Below are 17,623 nucleotides of genomic sequence, written 5' to 3' on the forward strand. Positions count from 1 at the left end.
GAAGGAGACCCACCTGTTTAAGCTAAGCCTTGGTGGCTCCTAACGAGCACCTAACGTGACTGTAACCGGTGTGCAATGCTGATCTTTAACGAGTTAAGGGCCTTAAGTGAAATGGCTGCAGCAGCTGGAGTTCCCATCACCCCTGCTGTGTGGATAAAGAGGGTTTATGGGGGATTGGGTCCAACGGAGCCTCTACGGTTAATGCTGCTGCCCATAAGTCTGACCCACTAAAGCTGCGTTTACACAGGCAGACCAATTCTGATATTTTTTCCACTAATTGGTCTTCTGACCAGTCACAACCGATCTTTTCACAAATCTTTTTCATGGGTGATCTGATTGGTCAAAGTCCCGCTAAAAAAACATCAGAATTGAACGGCCTCTGTAAACGCAGCCTATGTCCCTCCGACAATGTCACATTGTACCACTCTGTGGTTTTGTTTCACACAGTGAAGAATGAGGACAGAATGGGCTGAGGTGTTTTACAGTTTCAGGACAGGCTCTGTGGTTGTGTCTGTGCTCAGGTTGTCAAGGCGTTTAGGTGGTTGGGTTGGGGTTGGGTTTATGAGACCATGTCTTTTGCTTCCCCAACAAAAAACTAAAAACAATTCTAAGCTTTTATACAGATGTTACCCTGGCAATTACACGCAAGAGTACCTTCATTGATAACAATAACAAGGCTGGGGCCTGGAGTTCGCCAACTAGGAGTTCAAAAATGAAATGCACCACAACCTACTGCACATTTACACTCAAATGGGGCATGCCTAATGTTTACACTCAAGAAACCATTTTATCCTAGAATCAATTCAATCTTTTTCAGACTCATTGGCTGTGTTTACACAGGCTGCCCAATTCTGATCTTTTTTTCACTAACTGGTCTTTTGACCAATCAGATCAGCTCTGAAAGAAATCTGATGTGAAAAGATCTGATGTGATTTGTCAAAAGACCAATTAGTGACAAATATCATATTTGGGCTGCCTGTGTAGACAAAGCCCCTGAGATGTTACTCAGGGATAGTATTACAATTGATTTGGCATACTTCATTAGCCTGCTCCAAACATGCCAACAACAGACAAAACATTGAACACTGCACTGCCAGATGACAAACAGACACACTCATACACAGAGCAGCCGCTGATCCCTAAACACAAATACTTGCTGCAAAGGCACGTACGCAATCAAGCATCTTGAGATTGATAAAAGCAGTCTGGTCTGTCTGTGTGATTGCATTATTCCTGGCTCTGATCAGGACTCTCCTTCCTCTCTGACCTGACAGAACTAATCTCTACCACTGGACCACAACCCCCATACATCCACTCCCTACAACAACATCCCACATCCCCACAGCCTTGCCTACAACTCTCACAGCCTTAAAAAGCAACAAATCCCTTTGAAAACGGCCTATGTGATATGAATATTAGTCAGAAACAGTTATTCTAGTTTCAAAATTGACTTCAACGTGTAAACAGGATAAGTTTGGTCTTAAAGTCAATCTCGTCTAAAATGGAGTTTGGAACATCCGTGTGTCACAATGGGTAAATTAAGGTTGGATTTTGATTTGACAACTAACCTGGGGTGAACAGCTGCGGTGATTGCTCTCTATCCAATAGCATAGACAGTGAGGCAGACCTGCTCAGCAGCCTGACTTGGTTTACATAAGACAAAATGCTTTTTTTAAACTTGAGAATAATGCACCAAATACTTTAGTTAGATTTACAATTGCCAACTGAAACATTCTCAGTAAAAACTTAATTTAATCACAGATTTCCTATATTATCTTAGACTCATTCAGGGAATTTTGAGGAAGTGAAATATGCTTCCGTCTCTACAGTGTCTCAAGGGGGACAAGCATCATTAACCAAACGTGGAATTGGCCAGGAAACACACCTCCAAGACGGAAGTCTTGTTTTTCTAATTGGCAAACCACATGTGCCAATCTGCTTGTTCATTGGCTCGTTAAACCATTCCCCACCCCTATAAGCCCACAAATTTACGACACCACAAACCCACCACAACCTGGTCCCTAAACGTCACCACGCAAAACATCACAGAAGCTCTCCTGCAGAAAGACAGACAAGTGTATGGGAGTCAGCAAGAAAATGCAGTCAGAGGTTTATGTTTGGGGGGAAGAAATGCATTTATACAGTTCCAGTCAAAAGTTTGGACACACCTATTCATTGAAGGTTTTTTATTTATTTATACTATTTTCTACATTGTAGAATAATAGTGAAGATATCAACACTACGAAATAACACACATGGAATCATGTAGTAACCAAAGAAGTGTTAAACAAATCAAAATATATTTTATATTTGAGATTCTTCAAAGTAACCACCTAGATGACAGCTTTGCACACTCTTGGAATTCTCTCAACCAGCTTCATGAGGTATTCACCTGGAATGCCCTTCAATTAACAGGTGTGCCTTGTTAAACACTTATTTGTAGAACTTCTTTCCTTCTTAAATGCATTTGAACCAATCAGTTGTGTTGTGACAAGGTAAGGGTGGTATACAGAAGATAGCCCTATTTGGTAAAAGACCAAATCCATATTATGGCAAGAACAGCTGAAATAAGCAAAGAGAAATGACAGCCCATCATTACTGTAAGACATAAAGGTCAGTCAATCTGGATAATGTCAAGAACTTTGCAAGTTTCTTCAAGTGCAGTCGCAAAAACCATCAAGCGCTATGATGAAACTGGCTCTCATGAGGACCGCCACAGGAAAGAGTAGGTGAACGGATGATCTCCGCATGTGTGGTTCCCACCGTGAAGCATGGAGGAGGATGTGTGATGGTGTGGGAGTGCTTTGCTGGTGACACTGTCTGTGATTTATTTAGAATTCAAGGCACACTTAACCAGCATGGCTACCACAGCTGGTTGTGAGTGAAGTGAAGTAAAAGCAGCCAACAAGTGCTCAGCATACAGTATGTGGGAACTCCTTCAAGACTGTTTGAAAAGCATTCCAGGTGAAGCTGGTTGAGAGAATGCCAAGAGTGTGTAAGGCTGTCATCAAGGCAAAGGGTGGCTACTTTAAAGAATCTCAAATATATATTTGGATTTGTTTAACATGTTTTTGGTTACTACATGATTCCATAGTTTTGATGTCTTCACTATTAATCTACAATGTAGAAAATAGTAAAAAAATTAAGAAAAACCCTGAGTAGGTGTGTCCAAACTTTAGACTGGTATTGTATGTTAAGTACACTTACACCGCATGCAGGGGAGCGCATTAAATAAGACATAAATACAACATTTAAATGAGGCTCGTCCCTGTGAAAGAGACCCGCCAATGAGTTACAAACCACACGTCATCGACATTGGAAGTCTCACTTTATGTTGTAGTCTAAGATTGACATTTTCAAAACAAAGCATGTCAAAACGACTGTTTTGTTCTTTAAACTATTGCTGACAGTAACTGCGAGATGGAGCTCCAGAAAAATCTAAAACAAATGGCATTTTGTCAGTAACCTTTTCATTGTTTTATTCATATTCACTGTTGTTGTTTTTTTTGGTTACTCAACAAGCCTGTTTTTGCATAGTTGTGTGCCATAAGCTATTGTGTTGTGTGGAGCAGTGTATTTTCCCTTTTGGTGAAAAATACTGTGTTAATTCCATCTTTATAACCAATCAGAATACGATTTGGTACTGTATAGTGAACCACTCAAACCAGGGCATACCTACAGTAATCCAATCATCAATAGTCATCAACTCCCCATTCTTGTCTATACAAGTCCTGTGACACTCTCTCCGTCACATCTGGTCGGTCTAACATACGATCAGAAACAATACTTGGAGAGAAAGGAGAGGACAGGAGGACAGGAGGCTAATAATTGCTCTCTCTCTTCCACCCTCAGCACCCGTGGAAGGAGAGCTTCCGGTGAAGCATGTTAGTGAAACATTGTATTTCAACAACAGAGACAGAAATCCTGTATTTAAATTAAGAACCAGTGTTTACAAAGCACCAGCAGAACATTCAGCCAATGACCCTTTTTATTTGCCTTCCTTTGTGAGGAGTGAGAACAACACCTACGACACACAAAGGAATGGTGGGACCTGGAGTCTAGCTGATAATACAAAGCAACAAACAGGCCTTTTCTCTGTTGAACTGTCAACAATCGTCTCATGGCAACTTCCAGTTAAAGCAATTGTCTGGTGTGTTGTTATGGCTGGGTGAGTGATGGTTGTGTGAGTGTGCTTGTATGTTCACTCAACAGTGTGTGTGAGTGTGTGTGGATAGAATTTGCTATTGTGAATAATTTGCAGTGTGATGGGATTACACTGCTAAAAAATAACAGTGCTTTGGGGTTCTTTAAATAACTTTTTGACTGTATATGAAGTGAGCCCTAGGACCATGTTTTTTTCTAGCAGTGTAGGGTGTGTTGAGGTGCAGGGTTAGGCAAAGGCTCCGAAAATGCAGTTTTAAGGGGTACAGAGCGAAGAACACAGAAGCAGTCACAGAATGGGTAACATGGAATGGGCTCAATGACCTAAGAGAAATGAGTGCAATGTTGGGTTGAAGGAGATCAGTTGTAGCAGTCCAACACACACACTATTTGCAGCATGTTACAGTCAATCTATAATCATACAGAGACACTGAGGTTGCAAGGGTGCGTGGAGAGGAGAAGGGTCCCTTTGTGGAAACAGTTGAGGGTTTTTCATGAAGCAAATGAGAGTTGATGAGTGCCATGAGTACCTGTCGCTCTCTTTCTCCTCCTCCCTTCTGCCTTCAAATCAGTCTCAACCCTCATCCCTGTTGGCAGTACATCTTCCTACAATACATATCACTACCACCTCTTCGTTCTCTCATTCATCATGTCATGTAGTCCTTCTCTTTTTTTCTCCCTTCATCTGTTTCTCCCTCCCCTCTACGGCTGTCGGTTACTGACGTCCCGCGGCGTCCGGTTACGTTCCCCAGAGCCCTTATTGCGGGTCTTGCGCGCGCTATCCTGTGCTTGCCGGTACTTGTCCAGCATGCTCTTGTGTTTACGCCGCAGCTTATCGTTGCACCACATCCTCTCACAGTACTCCTCCACGTGCGGCAGGTTGGACGGGCCGATCAGCTGCATGATGTCCTTGAACCAGGGGCGCAGGTGGCTGAGGGGGTTGGTGCTCCTGTATGCATGGCAGGGTGGCCAGGACCGGTACCCCTTTACCCCCAGGGGACCGTCGAGGGGGGTGTCGTCACGGGCCAGCAGCTCACTCAGTGTGTTCCCCTGCAGGACCTCCAGGGAGAGGTGGGTGAGGGTCTGGGTGAAGCCGTGCTCACGGGAGACACACACATACACACCCTCATCCTGACGGAACACACGGCGGAAGAGCAGGCCCTGCTCCATATGCATCACTCGGTCATCCAGCTTCACCTGCAGGGTGAGAGGGAGGGTGAGGGAGGGAGGGAGGAAGAGAAGGGAAATAACAAGAGAGATATGGAGGGAGAACAGAAGAGATTGAGAAGGGGAGATAGGAAGGCAAGAGGGGAACATGTAGAGGTCAAAAATAACAGAAGAAATAAAGAGGGGCAAAGTGGTGGTGAGATGAAGGGATGAGGGGATGCAAAGTGGTGGTGAGATGGAGGGATGATGGGATGCAAAGTGGTGGTGAGATGAAGGGATGAGGGGATGCAAAGTGGTGGTGAGATGGAGGGATGAGGGGATGCAAAGTGGTGGTGAGATGAAGGGATGAGGGGATGCAAAGTGGTGGTGAGATGGAGGGATGAGGGGATGCAAAGTGGTGGTGAGATGGAGGGATGAGGGGATGCAAAGTGGTGGTGAGATGAAGGGATGAGGGGATGCAAAGTGGTGGTGGGATGGAGGGATGAGGGGATGCAAAGTGGTGGTGAGATGGAGGGATTAGGGGATGCAAAGTGGTGGTTAAGATGAAGGGATGAGGGGATGCAAAGTGGTGGTGAGATGGAGGGATGAGGGGATGAAAGTGGTGGTGAGATGGAGGGATGAGGGGATGCAAAGTGGTGGTGAGATGGAGGGATGAGGGGATGCAAAGTGGTGGTGAGATGGAGGGATGAGGGGATGCAAAGTGGTGGTGAGATGAAGGGATGAGGGGATGCAAAGTGGTGGTGAGATGGAGGGATGAGGGGATGCAAAGTGGTGGTGAGATGGAGGGATGAGGGGATGCAAAGTGGTGGTGAGATGGAGGGATGAGGGGATGCAAAGTGGTGGTGAGATGGAGGGATGAGGGGATGCAAAGTGGTGGTGATATGGAGGGATGAGGGGATGTAAAGTGGTGGTGAGATGGAGGGATGAGGGGATGCAAAGTGGTGGTGAGATGGAGGGATGAGGGGATGCAAAGTGGATGAGGTATGGCACAGAGAGGGGGTAAGGGTGAACGTTGAGTTTTTGTGCTGTTTTCTCAGCTTGGAAGGCTAAGAAGAATTTTGCTATGAAATTCAGCAGTAGTTTTTTTGTCCTTTCTCTCTGCCACGGCGTGTATTTGTGCCAAAGTAAACAGGGCAGCCTGGTTTCTCCAATTGACAGCTGAGAGCCAGGTTTATTTGGTGGGAAATAGAAAGCTGCTCTAATGTCTTAATACGTACATGCTTGACTGAAACACTCCATTAAGGCTAGAGGAACCATAAAGAGACCCTGGCATTGAGGAAACAGAAGCTTTACTGTACATGTAACAGGGCACTAAGCGGGAGCGGACTTGTCTCTCTCTCTCTCTCCCTCCCTCTCTCTCTCTCTCTCTCTCTCTCTCTCTCTCTCTCTCTCTCTCTCTCTCTCTCTCTCTCTCTCTCTCTCTCTCTCTCTCGCTCTCTCTCGCTCTCTCTCTCGCTCTCTCTCGCTCTCTCTCTCTCTCTCTCGCTCTCTCTCGCTCTCTCTCACTCTCTCTCCCTCTCGCTCTCTCGCTCTCTCAAACATCTCTTTAAATCTCCCCCTGAGGTCTTTCAGTTTTAAAAAAAAACTTGTTCTCTGCTTTTTGTCTCATACCTCTTATTGCTTCATCTCTTGCTCTATCCTCCATCAGACTTTCCCTCTCTTTCTCCCCATCTCTTTCCAACACTCTCGTGATTCCTCCATCTGTCTCTCACACTCTCTCCCTCCCTCCATTGATCAATCTATCTCACCTCTTCCTTGCGGCCGTCTCGTTGGAGCAGCCATGTAACAGTGGCCTGTGGGGAGCGGGGGACACACTCCAGGAAGGTGCTGTTGTTCTCTGTCCCGTACACAACCCTGTCTTCTGTTACATCCAGCTCCTCCACTGTAGCACAGCAGACACAACATTAGAATATGTACACTTAGAAATGTGATCTTCAGAGTATGGTGTGTTCTCAGCTATTGTAGACACAAAATCTCCGTTTTTAGTGCCTTTATTCAATGTCAGTGCAATGCAATCCAACCCTAAGGAACTCCTAGGCCTGGCAGAGAACTTTCATCACCCCTCACACACACCTTCGGGTGAGCAAACACACATTCTCCGCCCCTCTGACTACTACACCCGTCCTTCTTTTGTTCCCCCTCTCTCCGCCCTTCTGTTCCCCTCTCACACCATGACAAACCGACAGGGATCTGTCTTATTCTCAGCACAGGCGTGTCACGGATCAGTGAAGCTTCTCCATAAATACAACCTAGTTTCCATTACTTGGTAAATTTAAAGGTTCTTAAAGACCCTCTCATTCAGCCCACAGCTTGTGTATGATGTCATTTCTTACACACCGTTAATGCTGTGTATTTCAACTGCACCATAGCATATGTTTCATACCTATAAGATACAGACAAGGAACCCAAATACAGCACAAGTTGTGTACATTTGTGATAATCTGTGTTACAGTATATACACAAGTGTGTTGTTTTAAGATAAAGCATGTGTTTCATGCTGCTATCACTCTGGCTCCCAACAGAGGGATGCACATTGTACACAGGGACCTGACACCTCAGTCAAACACAGCTTGTGTTCTATCAGATAACAACTTCGCTCTAGTCCTGACACAGGGATATACAATATAAACTACACATGATTTCCACTTCCCTCTACAGTCGTGGACAATAGTTTTGAGAATGACACAAATATACATTTTCACAAAGTCTGCTACTTCAGTGTCTTTAGATATTTTTGTCAAATTTTACTATGGAATACTGAAGTATAATTACAAGCATTTCATAAGTGTCAAAGGATTTTATTGACAATTACATGAAGTTGATGCAAAAACTCAATATTTGTAGTGTTGACCATTCTTTTTCAAGACCTCTGCAATCCGCCCTGGCATGCTGTCAATTAACTGCTGGGCCACATCCTGACTGATGGCAGCCCATTCTTGAATAATCAATGCTTGGAGTTTCTCAGAATTTCTGGGTTTTTGTTTGTCCAACCGCCTCTTGAGGATTGACCACAAGTTCTCAATGGAATTAAGGTCTGGGGAGTTTCCTGGCCATGGACCCAAAATATGTTTTGTTTCCTGAGCCACTTAGTTATCACTTTTGCCTTATGGCAAGGTGCTCCATCAAGCTGGAAAAGGCATTGTTCGTCACCAAACTGTCCCTGGATGGTTGGGAGAAGTTGCTCTCACAGGATCTGTTGGTACCATTATTTATTCGTGGCTGTGTTCTTAGGCAAAATTGTGAGTGAGCCCACTCCCTTGGCTGAGAAGCAACCCCACACATGAATGGTCTCAGGATGCTTTACTGTTGGCATGACACAGGACTGATGGTAGTGGTCACCTTGTCTTCTCCGGACAAGCTTTTTTCCGGATGCCCCAAACAATCGGAAAGGGGTATCATCAGAGAAAATGACTTTACCCCAGTCCTCAACAGTCCAATCCCTGTACCCTTTGCAGAATATCTGTCTATCCCTGATGTTTTTCCTGGAGAGAAGTGGCTTCTTTGCTGAAACCAGGCCATCCTCCGAAAGTCTTCACCTCACTGTGCGTGCAGATGCACTCACACCTGCCTGCTGCCATTCCTGAGCAAGCTCTGTACTGGTGGTGCCCCGATCCCGCAGCTGAATCAACTTTAGAAGACGGTCCTGGCCCTTGCTGGACTTTCTTGGGCGCCCTGAAGCCTTCTTCACAACAATTGAACCGCTCTCCTTGAAGTTCTTGATGATCCGATAAATGGTTGACTTCGGTGATATCTTACTGGCAGCAATATCCTTTCCTGTGAAGCCCTTTTTGTGCAAAGTAATGATGACGGCACGTGTTTCCTTGCAGGTAACCATGGTTGACAGAGGATTAACAATGATTCCAAGCACCACCCTCCTTTTGAAGCTTCCAGTCTGTTATTCAAACACAATCTGTCATGTTTTGTCATTTATTAGCTTCCCATTCTAGTCTTATTGTCCTCATCTCAACACAATCAGTCTTCCCACACCTGTTCCCTGTCCTTTCCCCTGATTAGAGTCCCTATTTCTTCCTTTGTGTTCCGTTCCTGTCCTGTCGGTTCCTTGTCTAGAATTCACCGTGCTGTGTTTGTGTATCGCCCTGTCGTGTCGTGTTTTCCTAACGTGGTGAGCAAGAGAATCACTGACATGATGTCAGCTGGTCCGAGTGAAAGTTGTGTTTTTTGTTTGTTGCAGGGCTGAAAGGCAGTGGAAATATTTTCGGGGGATTCAGTTAATTTGCCATGGCAAAGCTCAGGTTTCAGACCTCTCTGGACAGAGTCTACGTCTCGTGCCACCTGTTACTTCTGGCCTGATCAGAACCTAGGGTTAATAACCCACCTTGCTACTCCGGGCAGCCCACTGAGTGCCGCTCCTTTCTCACGCAGTGTGAGATTGTGTTCTCTCTCCAACCCAACACATTAATTGTCATTTCACTCCTTATCGAGAATGGGGGCACAGCTATCTGGGAGGCAGGGCTGATTGCTCTAACAAGTTCCAGAACTTTAAAGAGGAGATGATTCGGGTTTTTGACCGTTCATGAACGGTCCATAACGGATTATTCTATTGAGTTTCGCACTCTTGCTGCCTCTAGTGAGTGGAACGAGCCGGCGCTGCTCGCTCGTTTTCACTCCACGCAGTGGTTAAGGATGAGATTCTCTCCCGGGAGGTTCCTTCATGTGGATCTTTGACTCTTCATAGACATTCTGGAGTATATGCACGGGTAGATCTTCGTCACCGGGCTCAGCTTATACAAATCTCCCTCCTCTGGCTCAGGGTCTGAGGCAGCTGGGAGACCTTGACTGAACGGAGGATTAACCGCCTGTGCCTCTATTTGTTGCTGGACATTTTGTTAATTCATGTCAGTAAAAACTCATCTTGACCATGACTGTCTCTCCAGAACTGACACTGGTGCTATACTCTGGGGCAATATAAACTACATTCCTTTGATATCAACTGGCCTTTGGTCATCCAACCTATACATTGTTTACAGTGTTTACCTGTTGTTTTGGGTCATCCCTGGCTAGTATGTCATAATCCTTCTATTAATTGGTCTAGTAAGAAAATCAGAGTGATGCTATTTATACTTTTATTTCAGGAGTGCCGGAGGAATATCATGATCCCACGGTCTTCAGTCGGTCCCGAGCCAACTCCCTTCCTCCTCACCGGTCGTATGATTGTAGTATTGATCTCCTTCCGGGGACCACTCCTCCTCGGGGTAGACTATACTCTCTGTCGGCTGAACGTAAGGCTCTCGAGGATTATTTGTCTGTGTCTCTTGACGCCGGTACCAAAGCCGGGCGGGGTTCTTTTTGTTAAGAAGAAGGACGGTACTCTGCGCCCCTGCGTGGTTCGAGGGCTGAATGACATAACGGTTAAGAATCGTTATCCGCTTCCCCTTATGTCATCAGCCTTCGAGAAGGGAGCCAGGTGCTTTACTAAGTTGGACCTTCGTAACGCTTACCATCCCGTGCGCATCAGAGAGGGGGACGAGTGGAAAACGGCGTTTAACACTCCCAGCTGTTTTTCAGGCATTAGTTAATGATGTTCTGAGAGACATGCTGAACATCTTTGTTTTTGTCTATCTTGAGATTCATGTTCAGCACGTTCGGCGTGTTCTACTTTTGATCCATTCAGATTCAGATGGATTCCGCTAAGGTCAAGCCTGATTGGCCCGTCATTCAGAGTGCTCTTTTCATGTCTCCTCCGTTATGTTCCGTTATTTCCGTTATTTCCGCTGAAGGCATTCAGATGGATTCCGCTAGGTCCAAGCTGTCAGTGATTGGCCCGTTCCAAGGTCACGTGTCGAGTTGCAGCGCTTTTTAGGTTTCGCTAATTTCTATCGGCGTTTCATTCGTAATTTGGTGAAGTTGCTGCCCCTCTCACAGCTCTTACTTCTGTCAAGACGTGTTTTAAGTGGTCCGGTTCCGCCCAGGGAGCTTTTGATCTTCTAAAAGAACGTTTTACGTCCGCTCCTATCCTCGTTACTCCTGACGTCACTAGACAATTCATTGTCGAGGTTGACCTTCAGAGGTAGGCGTAGCCATTCTATCCCAGCGCTTCCAGTCAAAAACATTTTTCTAATCTGTAATCAGTTATGCTACCAGCACAAATATTGTAATCAGATTACAGATACTTTTGAAAAACTAGATTACTTATTGGATCTTATCCCGTCTTTTACATTCAGACAAACGGGTTAAAGTCTGGGAATGAAAGACAGGTTAAGCAAGCACTCACGCACACTGCGTCGCCGCGCTTGTCCTAGTAACCTCCTTTTCGTTCCTGTTTCCACTCGTCTGGCTGAGTGGGCTCACTCTGCCAAGTTAGCTGGTCATCCCGGTGTTCACTCTTGCGTCTATTCGCCAGCGCTTTTGGTGGCCGACTCAGGAGCGTGACAACTGCGCGCAGAAAGTCGGGTAACTCTCCTCCTGCCGGTCGTCTCAGACCGCTCCCCATTCCTTCTCGACCATGGTCTCACATCGCCCTAGACTTCATTACCGGTCTGTGTTTGATGGGTCATTTTTGTCTTCATCTAATGCCTTTCAAAGGGAAAGTAACTGAAAGTAATCAGTTACTGAGTTTGGGTAATACAAAAGTAACATTCCTGATAAACATTTTGGACAGGCAACTAGCAGCTATAACAGATTACATTTAGAAAGTAACCAAACCAATCCTTCCTGTAGTACACTATGTAGGCAATAGGGTACCATTTACGATTTCTTTTTTTCTTTTTTCTTTTTTGTTCACCTTTATTTAATCATAGTTAAATATAGTTAAATATAGTCTCATGGTTGAGAACAAGTTCTCATTTACATTACAACTGTGACCTGGCCAAGATAAAGCAAAGCAGTTAGACACATACAGCAACACAGAATTACACATGGAATAAACAAATATACAGTCAATAATACAGTAGAAAAGTCTATATACAGTGTGTGCAAATGAGGTAAGATAAGGGAGGTAAGGCAATAAATAGGCCATGGTGGCGAAGTAATTACAATATACCAATTAAATACTGGAGTGATAGTTCTGCTCCAGAAGATGAATGTGCAAGTAGAGATACTGGGGTGAAAAGAAGCAAGATGAATAAATAAATAAATAAATACAGTATGGGGATGAGGTAGTTGGATGGGCTGTTTACAGATGGGCTATGTACAGATGCCGTCCCAGTGTTTGTCCTACCTCACCTCTCAGAGTCTAATGCCTCTCAATGGACAGGTTTGACCTCTGTGTCCTCCCTGGAGCAAATTCTTTGGGTCAATTTCCGCTTGGCCACCATGACTTCCAGACAAGCTCACCCCCCTTCCCCCTCTGTCATGCACAACATTTTAATAAGCATTTATCAACATGATATTAAAGTGCCCTACTTTCCCCCAAGGGCACTTGGCATGTTGTGAGTCTCCGTACTGTATATCCTTCTCACATAGTCTATCATCTTCATTTTGTAATTACTTTACACTCATTTCATTCCCAAGCTTTTCATTCCCACCCTTTACCCTCCATCTCCTCTCTCTCACCACTGAGGTTCTGGTCCATACACTGCAGGGCCGGGTTGCCATGCCTGATGTCCTGACGGCGATAGCGGCGTCTGCTGAGCAAGGTGTAGCGAGTGCAGGAGGTGCCGTCCCAGGCACAGTAGGGGTCTCTGGCCAGGCAGCACTCAGCACAGGCCTTCCCATACGTCTCACACCTGTGAAGCCTCAGCTGGGCCATACCCACCGGAGAACCCACGTACAGTGCTTGCTGTGTGCGGAAAGGGGTCAGAGTACAACCAGAGAATGAGAATTTAATGTTTTATCGTGGTGTTGGCTTCAGTGCTTGCATGTTTTCTTTAAGTTTATGTCAACTGTGATAAATCATTTACATGTACTCACCCTTTTTACTGAGATCTCCAAAGAGGTAATGGGAGTTGGCACCTTGATAACATAAAAATATTATATTTCATTCGCATTCAGACATTGTGAATTGGTTAGACTTTTAAATACATGAGGAGGGGAGACAGAGGAGAAAGGAGGCATCTTATCTAGTTACCTTAAAGACCTGCAGCTCCTCCAGAGTGACCTCTTCTGTGTCCAGAGTGTTGCCGCTGCGCAATGCAATGACCTTCAGAACAGTGCCTATGTCTGGGGTCAGAGGTCAGAGGTCAAAATGGTCAACTTACATCCCAATACACTCAAGTTTCCTGACTAGTCACCACTCAGACTAATTACAGAAATGTGGAGAAGTTAGGACGAACCGGTGCCTATGAACATGACGTCATACTGTCCATCCTCTGCCTCTACACGGTCCACCACGATCTGTTTGAGGCGGTAGGGCAAGTTGGCCTTGACCAGCAGAGGCTGCTTCATGGCCGGGTACACCGGTCGCCACATCAGGGGGTGCCCTCGGGCAAACTGGAGCACTGCGTCTGGGAAGTCCTTGGTACTGCCAAACTGTCTGCCAGGCTGGTTGGTGATCTTACTGGGGCACTGGAGATGAGAGAAACTCTTTAGTAATCATTTTATAAAAACATGTGATTTGCGTTAAATGTAAAAGGGGGAATGTGACATGAACGTTTTATTCAGCGGTGTTTTTGGAGATCGGTTGATGAGTCATTTAGTAAGTTAGGTCTGTGTTTCTCTGTGACTCCCTTACAATGTTTGGCTGGGAGTCATATTCAACACTGCTTGGGAAGATTTCTAAAAATTCTGTCATAACATTGACTAATCCATAGGCACTTCTGACAGCATTGCAAAAAATAATTTCAGTTACTGTAAGTTGGAATGGACATAGAATTTCATTATCGCCTCCCGGGTGGCGCAGTGGTTAAGGGCGCCCAGGCTCTGTCGTAACCGGACACGACCGGGAGGTCCGTGGGGCGACGCAAAATTGGCCTAGCGTCGTCCGGGTTAGGGAGAGCTTGGCCGGTAGGGATGTCCTTGTCTCATCGCGCACCAGCGACTCCTGTGGCCGGGCGCAGTGTGCGCTAACCAAGGTTGCCAGGTGCATGGTGTTTCCTCTGACACATTGGTGCGGCTGGCTTCCGGGTTGGATGCGCGCTGTGTTAAGAAGCAGTGCAGTGCGGCTTGGTTGGGTTGTGTATCGGAGGACGCATGACTCTCAACCTTCGTCTCTCCCGAGCCCGTACGGGAGTTGTAGCGATGAGACAAGATAGTTGCTACTAAAATAATTGGATTCCATGAAATTGGGGAGAAAAAGGGGTAAATTAACAAACAAAAAATGTTTTTTAATTTTTTATTATCGAACAGTGGCGTGTAGATGCCAAAGGAAGCCAGGCTTCTCCCCCAAAAATGACCAAAAATATATATATAAAATGTATCTTTCATAATTTTCCTTCAAATCGCAAGAGGTTGAATGTATCTGACCGGAGATAGCATCCGAGCGAGCAAAACAGCCCCTCTGTATGTGTAGGCCATCTATCTAAAGCAGTCTGGTCCAAAAGAGTATGGCAGTGTTGCTGCCCATAACATTGAATGCAATGTTGACCATTTGGCCTCCCTTAATATTTAAAAAAAAATAATAGCCAATCAGCGTTGGTCCTGGCACACCAAAAATAAAGTGTAAAGGGAAGCCAGTTTCGATTTGGCGTCACTCCTATCAAATTGCATCGAGAGCATATGTCTTTGACAGAAACAACTTGAATTGTTGCAACTAGTTGTGTTGCTGCCCTTTTCTAAATTAGCCATGGATGGAGATGGGGATTCGATCTTGTGGTTTTACTTAATTCTATGTACTAGCCAATGATTATAACGCTGATTCTGATCCAACCAATGTTTGCTACATTGTGTACCTAGCCTGAGACGATGGGAGTTCAATATGTAGCTAGATGTAGAAGGCTAATGTTAACTAGCTAAAGTTGCCAATTAAAATTTGTTACGCTAGCTAACAAGCATTTTAGCCAGGTAGCCTAAGACAACAAAAAATTCAAGCGTGTACTGTATGACAAAGTTTTGGACTAAATTGTGTTTAGTATCTTTGAGTTGTCGTTGTATTAGAGTAAACATAGGTGATTTGATGATGTGGAAATGGTGCTGGAATAATGGAGGCATCTCCTGTGATGAAACAAAGCTGTGGTTGAATTCATTCTGCCAATATGTCTTCTCTTTGTCTCGACCTTTAGGCCTATATATCCCAGTCGCAAGGCATATGAACTAACAGGATACAGAGCAAACGATGCAATTATCACAACACAATACAGCACAGTCTAGAGTTTGGACACACTACCTATTCAAGGGTTTTTCTTCATTTGTACTATTTTCTACATTGTAGAACAATAGTGAAGACATCAAGACTATGAAATAACACATATGGAATCATTTAGTAACCAAAAAAGTGTTAAACAAAACCAAATATATTTTAGATTTTAGGTTCTTCAAAGTAGCCACTCTTTGCCTTGATGACAGCTTTGCACACTCTTGGCATTCTCTCAACCAGCTTCATCAGGAATGTATTTCCAACAGTCTTGAAGGAGTTCCCATATATGCTTAGCAATTGGTGGCTGCTTTTCCTTCACTCTGCGGTCCAACTCATCCCAAACCATCTCAATTGGTTTGAGGTCGGATAAATAAATAATTTACAGTGTCACCAGCAAAGCACCCCCACACCATCATATCTCCTCCTCCATGCTTCACGGTGGGAAGCACACATGCAGAGATCATCCGTTCACCTTCTCTGCGTCTTACAAAGCGAATGGAACCAAAAATCTCACATTTGAACTCATCAGACCAAAGGACAGATTTCCACCAGTCTAATGTTCATTGCTCATGTTTCATGTCCCAAGCAAGAATCATCTTCTTATTGGTGTACTTTAGTAGTGGTTTCTTTGCAGCAATTTGACCTCTGAACAGTTGATGTTGAGTTGTGTCTGTTACTTGAACTCTGTGAAGCATTTATTTGGGGTGCAATTTATGAGGCTGGTAACTCTAATGAAGTTAACCTCTGCAGCAGAGGTAACTCTACTTTGAAGAATCTAAAATCTAAAATATATTTTTTATACACTTTTTTGGTTACTACATGGTTCCATATGGGTAATTTCATAGTTTCGATGTCTTCACTATTATTCTACAATGTAGAAAATAATAAAAACCCTTGATGAGTAGGTGTGTCCAAACTTTTGACTGGTTGTAGGTTGTAATAATGCTTCACTTTTAGCTTCCCCAGTGATTTCACCCATGCACCACTACTGCTATCAAAGCCTATCTAAATTCCTGAATTGACAGGAATGGAGAAAAAATTGTTGCCAAATTCTTATCTACTCTCATTACGGGTGTGAAAACTATGCACACCGCCTCAGCACTAAATCACAGAAGATTGCACAATAGCTTGCAGAAACAGTACAGCTGAGGTGATCTCTGGTTGAGGGAGGAGATAGCCAAATGTCTCCACAGTGCCAAACAGAGGATGCATCCAAAATGGCTCCCTACTCCCTATGGACAATGGACAGAAGTTGTGTACTTTATAGGGAATAGGGTGCTATTTGAGACACACACAGATCCAATCCAGTCAGCTATATATTGATCCAGTAATTTAGGGTGTCTTTGGCTTAGGAGTGTTTACATTGGTGAACCTCAGAAATGAGCCAACTGGAGCAGATTCCCCCAGCATATGTAGAGTATTGGTATAGGAGCATGTACACAGTAATTTCCACACTTTTTATTTATTTTTTATTTATTTTACCTTTATTTTACTAGGCAAGTCAGTTAAGAACAAATTCTTATTTTCAATGACAGCCTAGGAACAGTGGGTTAACTGCCTGTTCAGGGGCAGAACGACAGATTTGTCAGTTAAATGAACTCAATGCTCGGGTAAAGCCGTATTTGAATATTTCCCAGGGTGCCTTGGCTTTCCAGTGAATTGTAGTTAATACCCATGACACATTTTTTTTGATGGACACATGGTTGTTGCATTCATCGATTTGTAGACCTGTGGTCTTCACCAAGTGAGATCCTAAGCGAATATGTTATCATTAACATTAAATTCTTTAACACAATACAACGTACAAAGTATTTATTAATACGGTCTTATTTTGAGGGCCTAGTTTTACCCTAATACAATGACCTAAAACTCATGGGTTTCAGGCCTGCAAGTCACATTATGATGTGTATTTCCTATTAGAATCCAACCAGAGTGGGGATATCCAACATTTTGAATTCTTCAGAATGACTGCCAGGTTGGGAAAACTACTAATACAGCATATGAGACCATTACATCTCAATCAGACAACACATACACTAACCATTTAAACTGGAACAACAAGTAACATATTGGATTAGTTTAGATAAATATATATTATTTATATTT

General features: G+C 44.3%; 1 protein-coding gene across 1 annotated transcript in view; it reads right to left on the reverse strand.

The window, feature by feature from the left end:
* Window positions 1-3,970: 3,970 nt before the first annotated feature.
* Window positions 3,971-17,623, reverse strand: part of LOC124045742 (semaphorin-3G-like) — a 101,289-nt gene continuing 87,636 nt past the window's right edge. Inside the window, exons 11-16 of the mRNA XM_046365318.1 lie at window positions 13,560-13,791; window positions 13,355-13,446; window positions 13,198-13,239; window positions 12,841-13,066; window positions 7,077-7,210; window positions 3,971-5,358 (exon numbers count right to left, since the gene is read on the reverse strand). Coding sequence (XP_046221274.1) covers window positions 4,864-5,358; window positions 7,077-7,210; window positions 12,841-13,066; window positions 13,198-13,239; window positions 13,355-13,446; window positions 13,560-13,791 — 1,221 coding nt within the window. The 3' untranslated portion in view covers window positions 3,971-4,863. The remainder of the gene's footprint in view (window positions 5,359-7,076; window positions 7,211-12,840; window positions 13,067-13,197; window positions 13,240-13,354; window positions 13,447-13,559; window positions 13,792-17,623) is intronic.

The sequence above is a fragment of the Oncorhynchus gorbuscha genome, linkage group LG10, assembly GCF_021184085.1.
Source record: "Oncorhynchus gorbuscha isolate QuinsamMale2020 ecotype Even-year linkage group LG10, OgorEven_v1.0, whole genome shotgun sequence".
NCBI classification, from domain to species: Eukaryota; Metazoa; Chordata; class Actinopteri; order Salmoniformes; family Salmonidae; genus Oncorhynchus; species Oncorhynchus gorbuscha.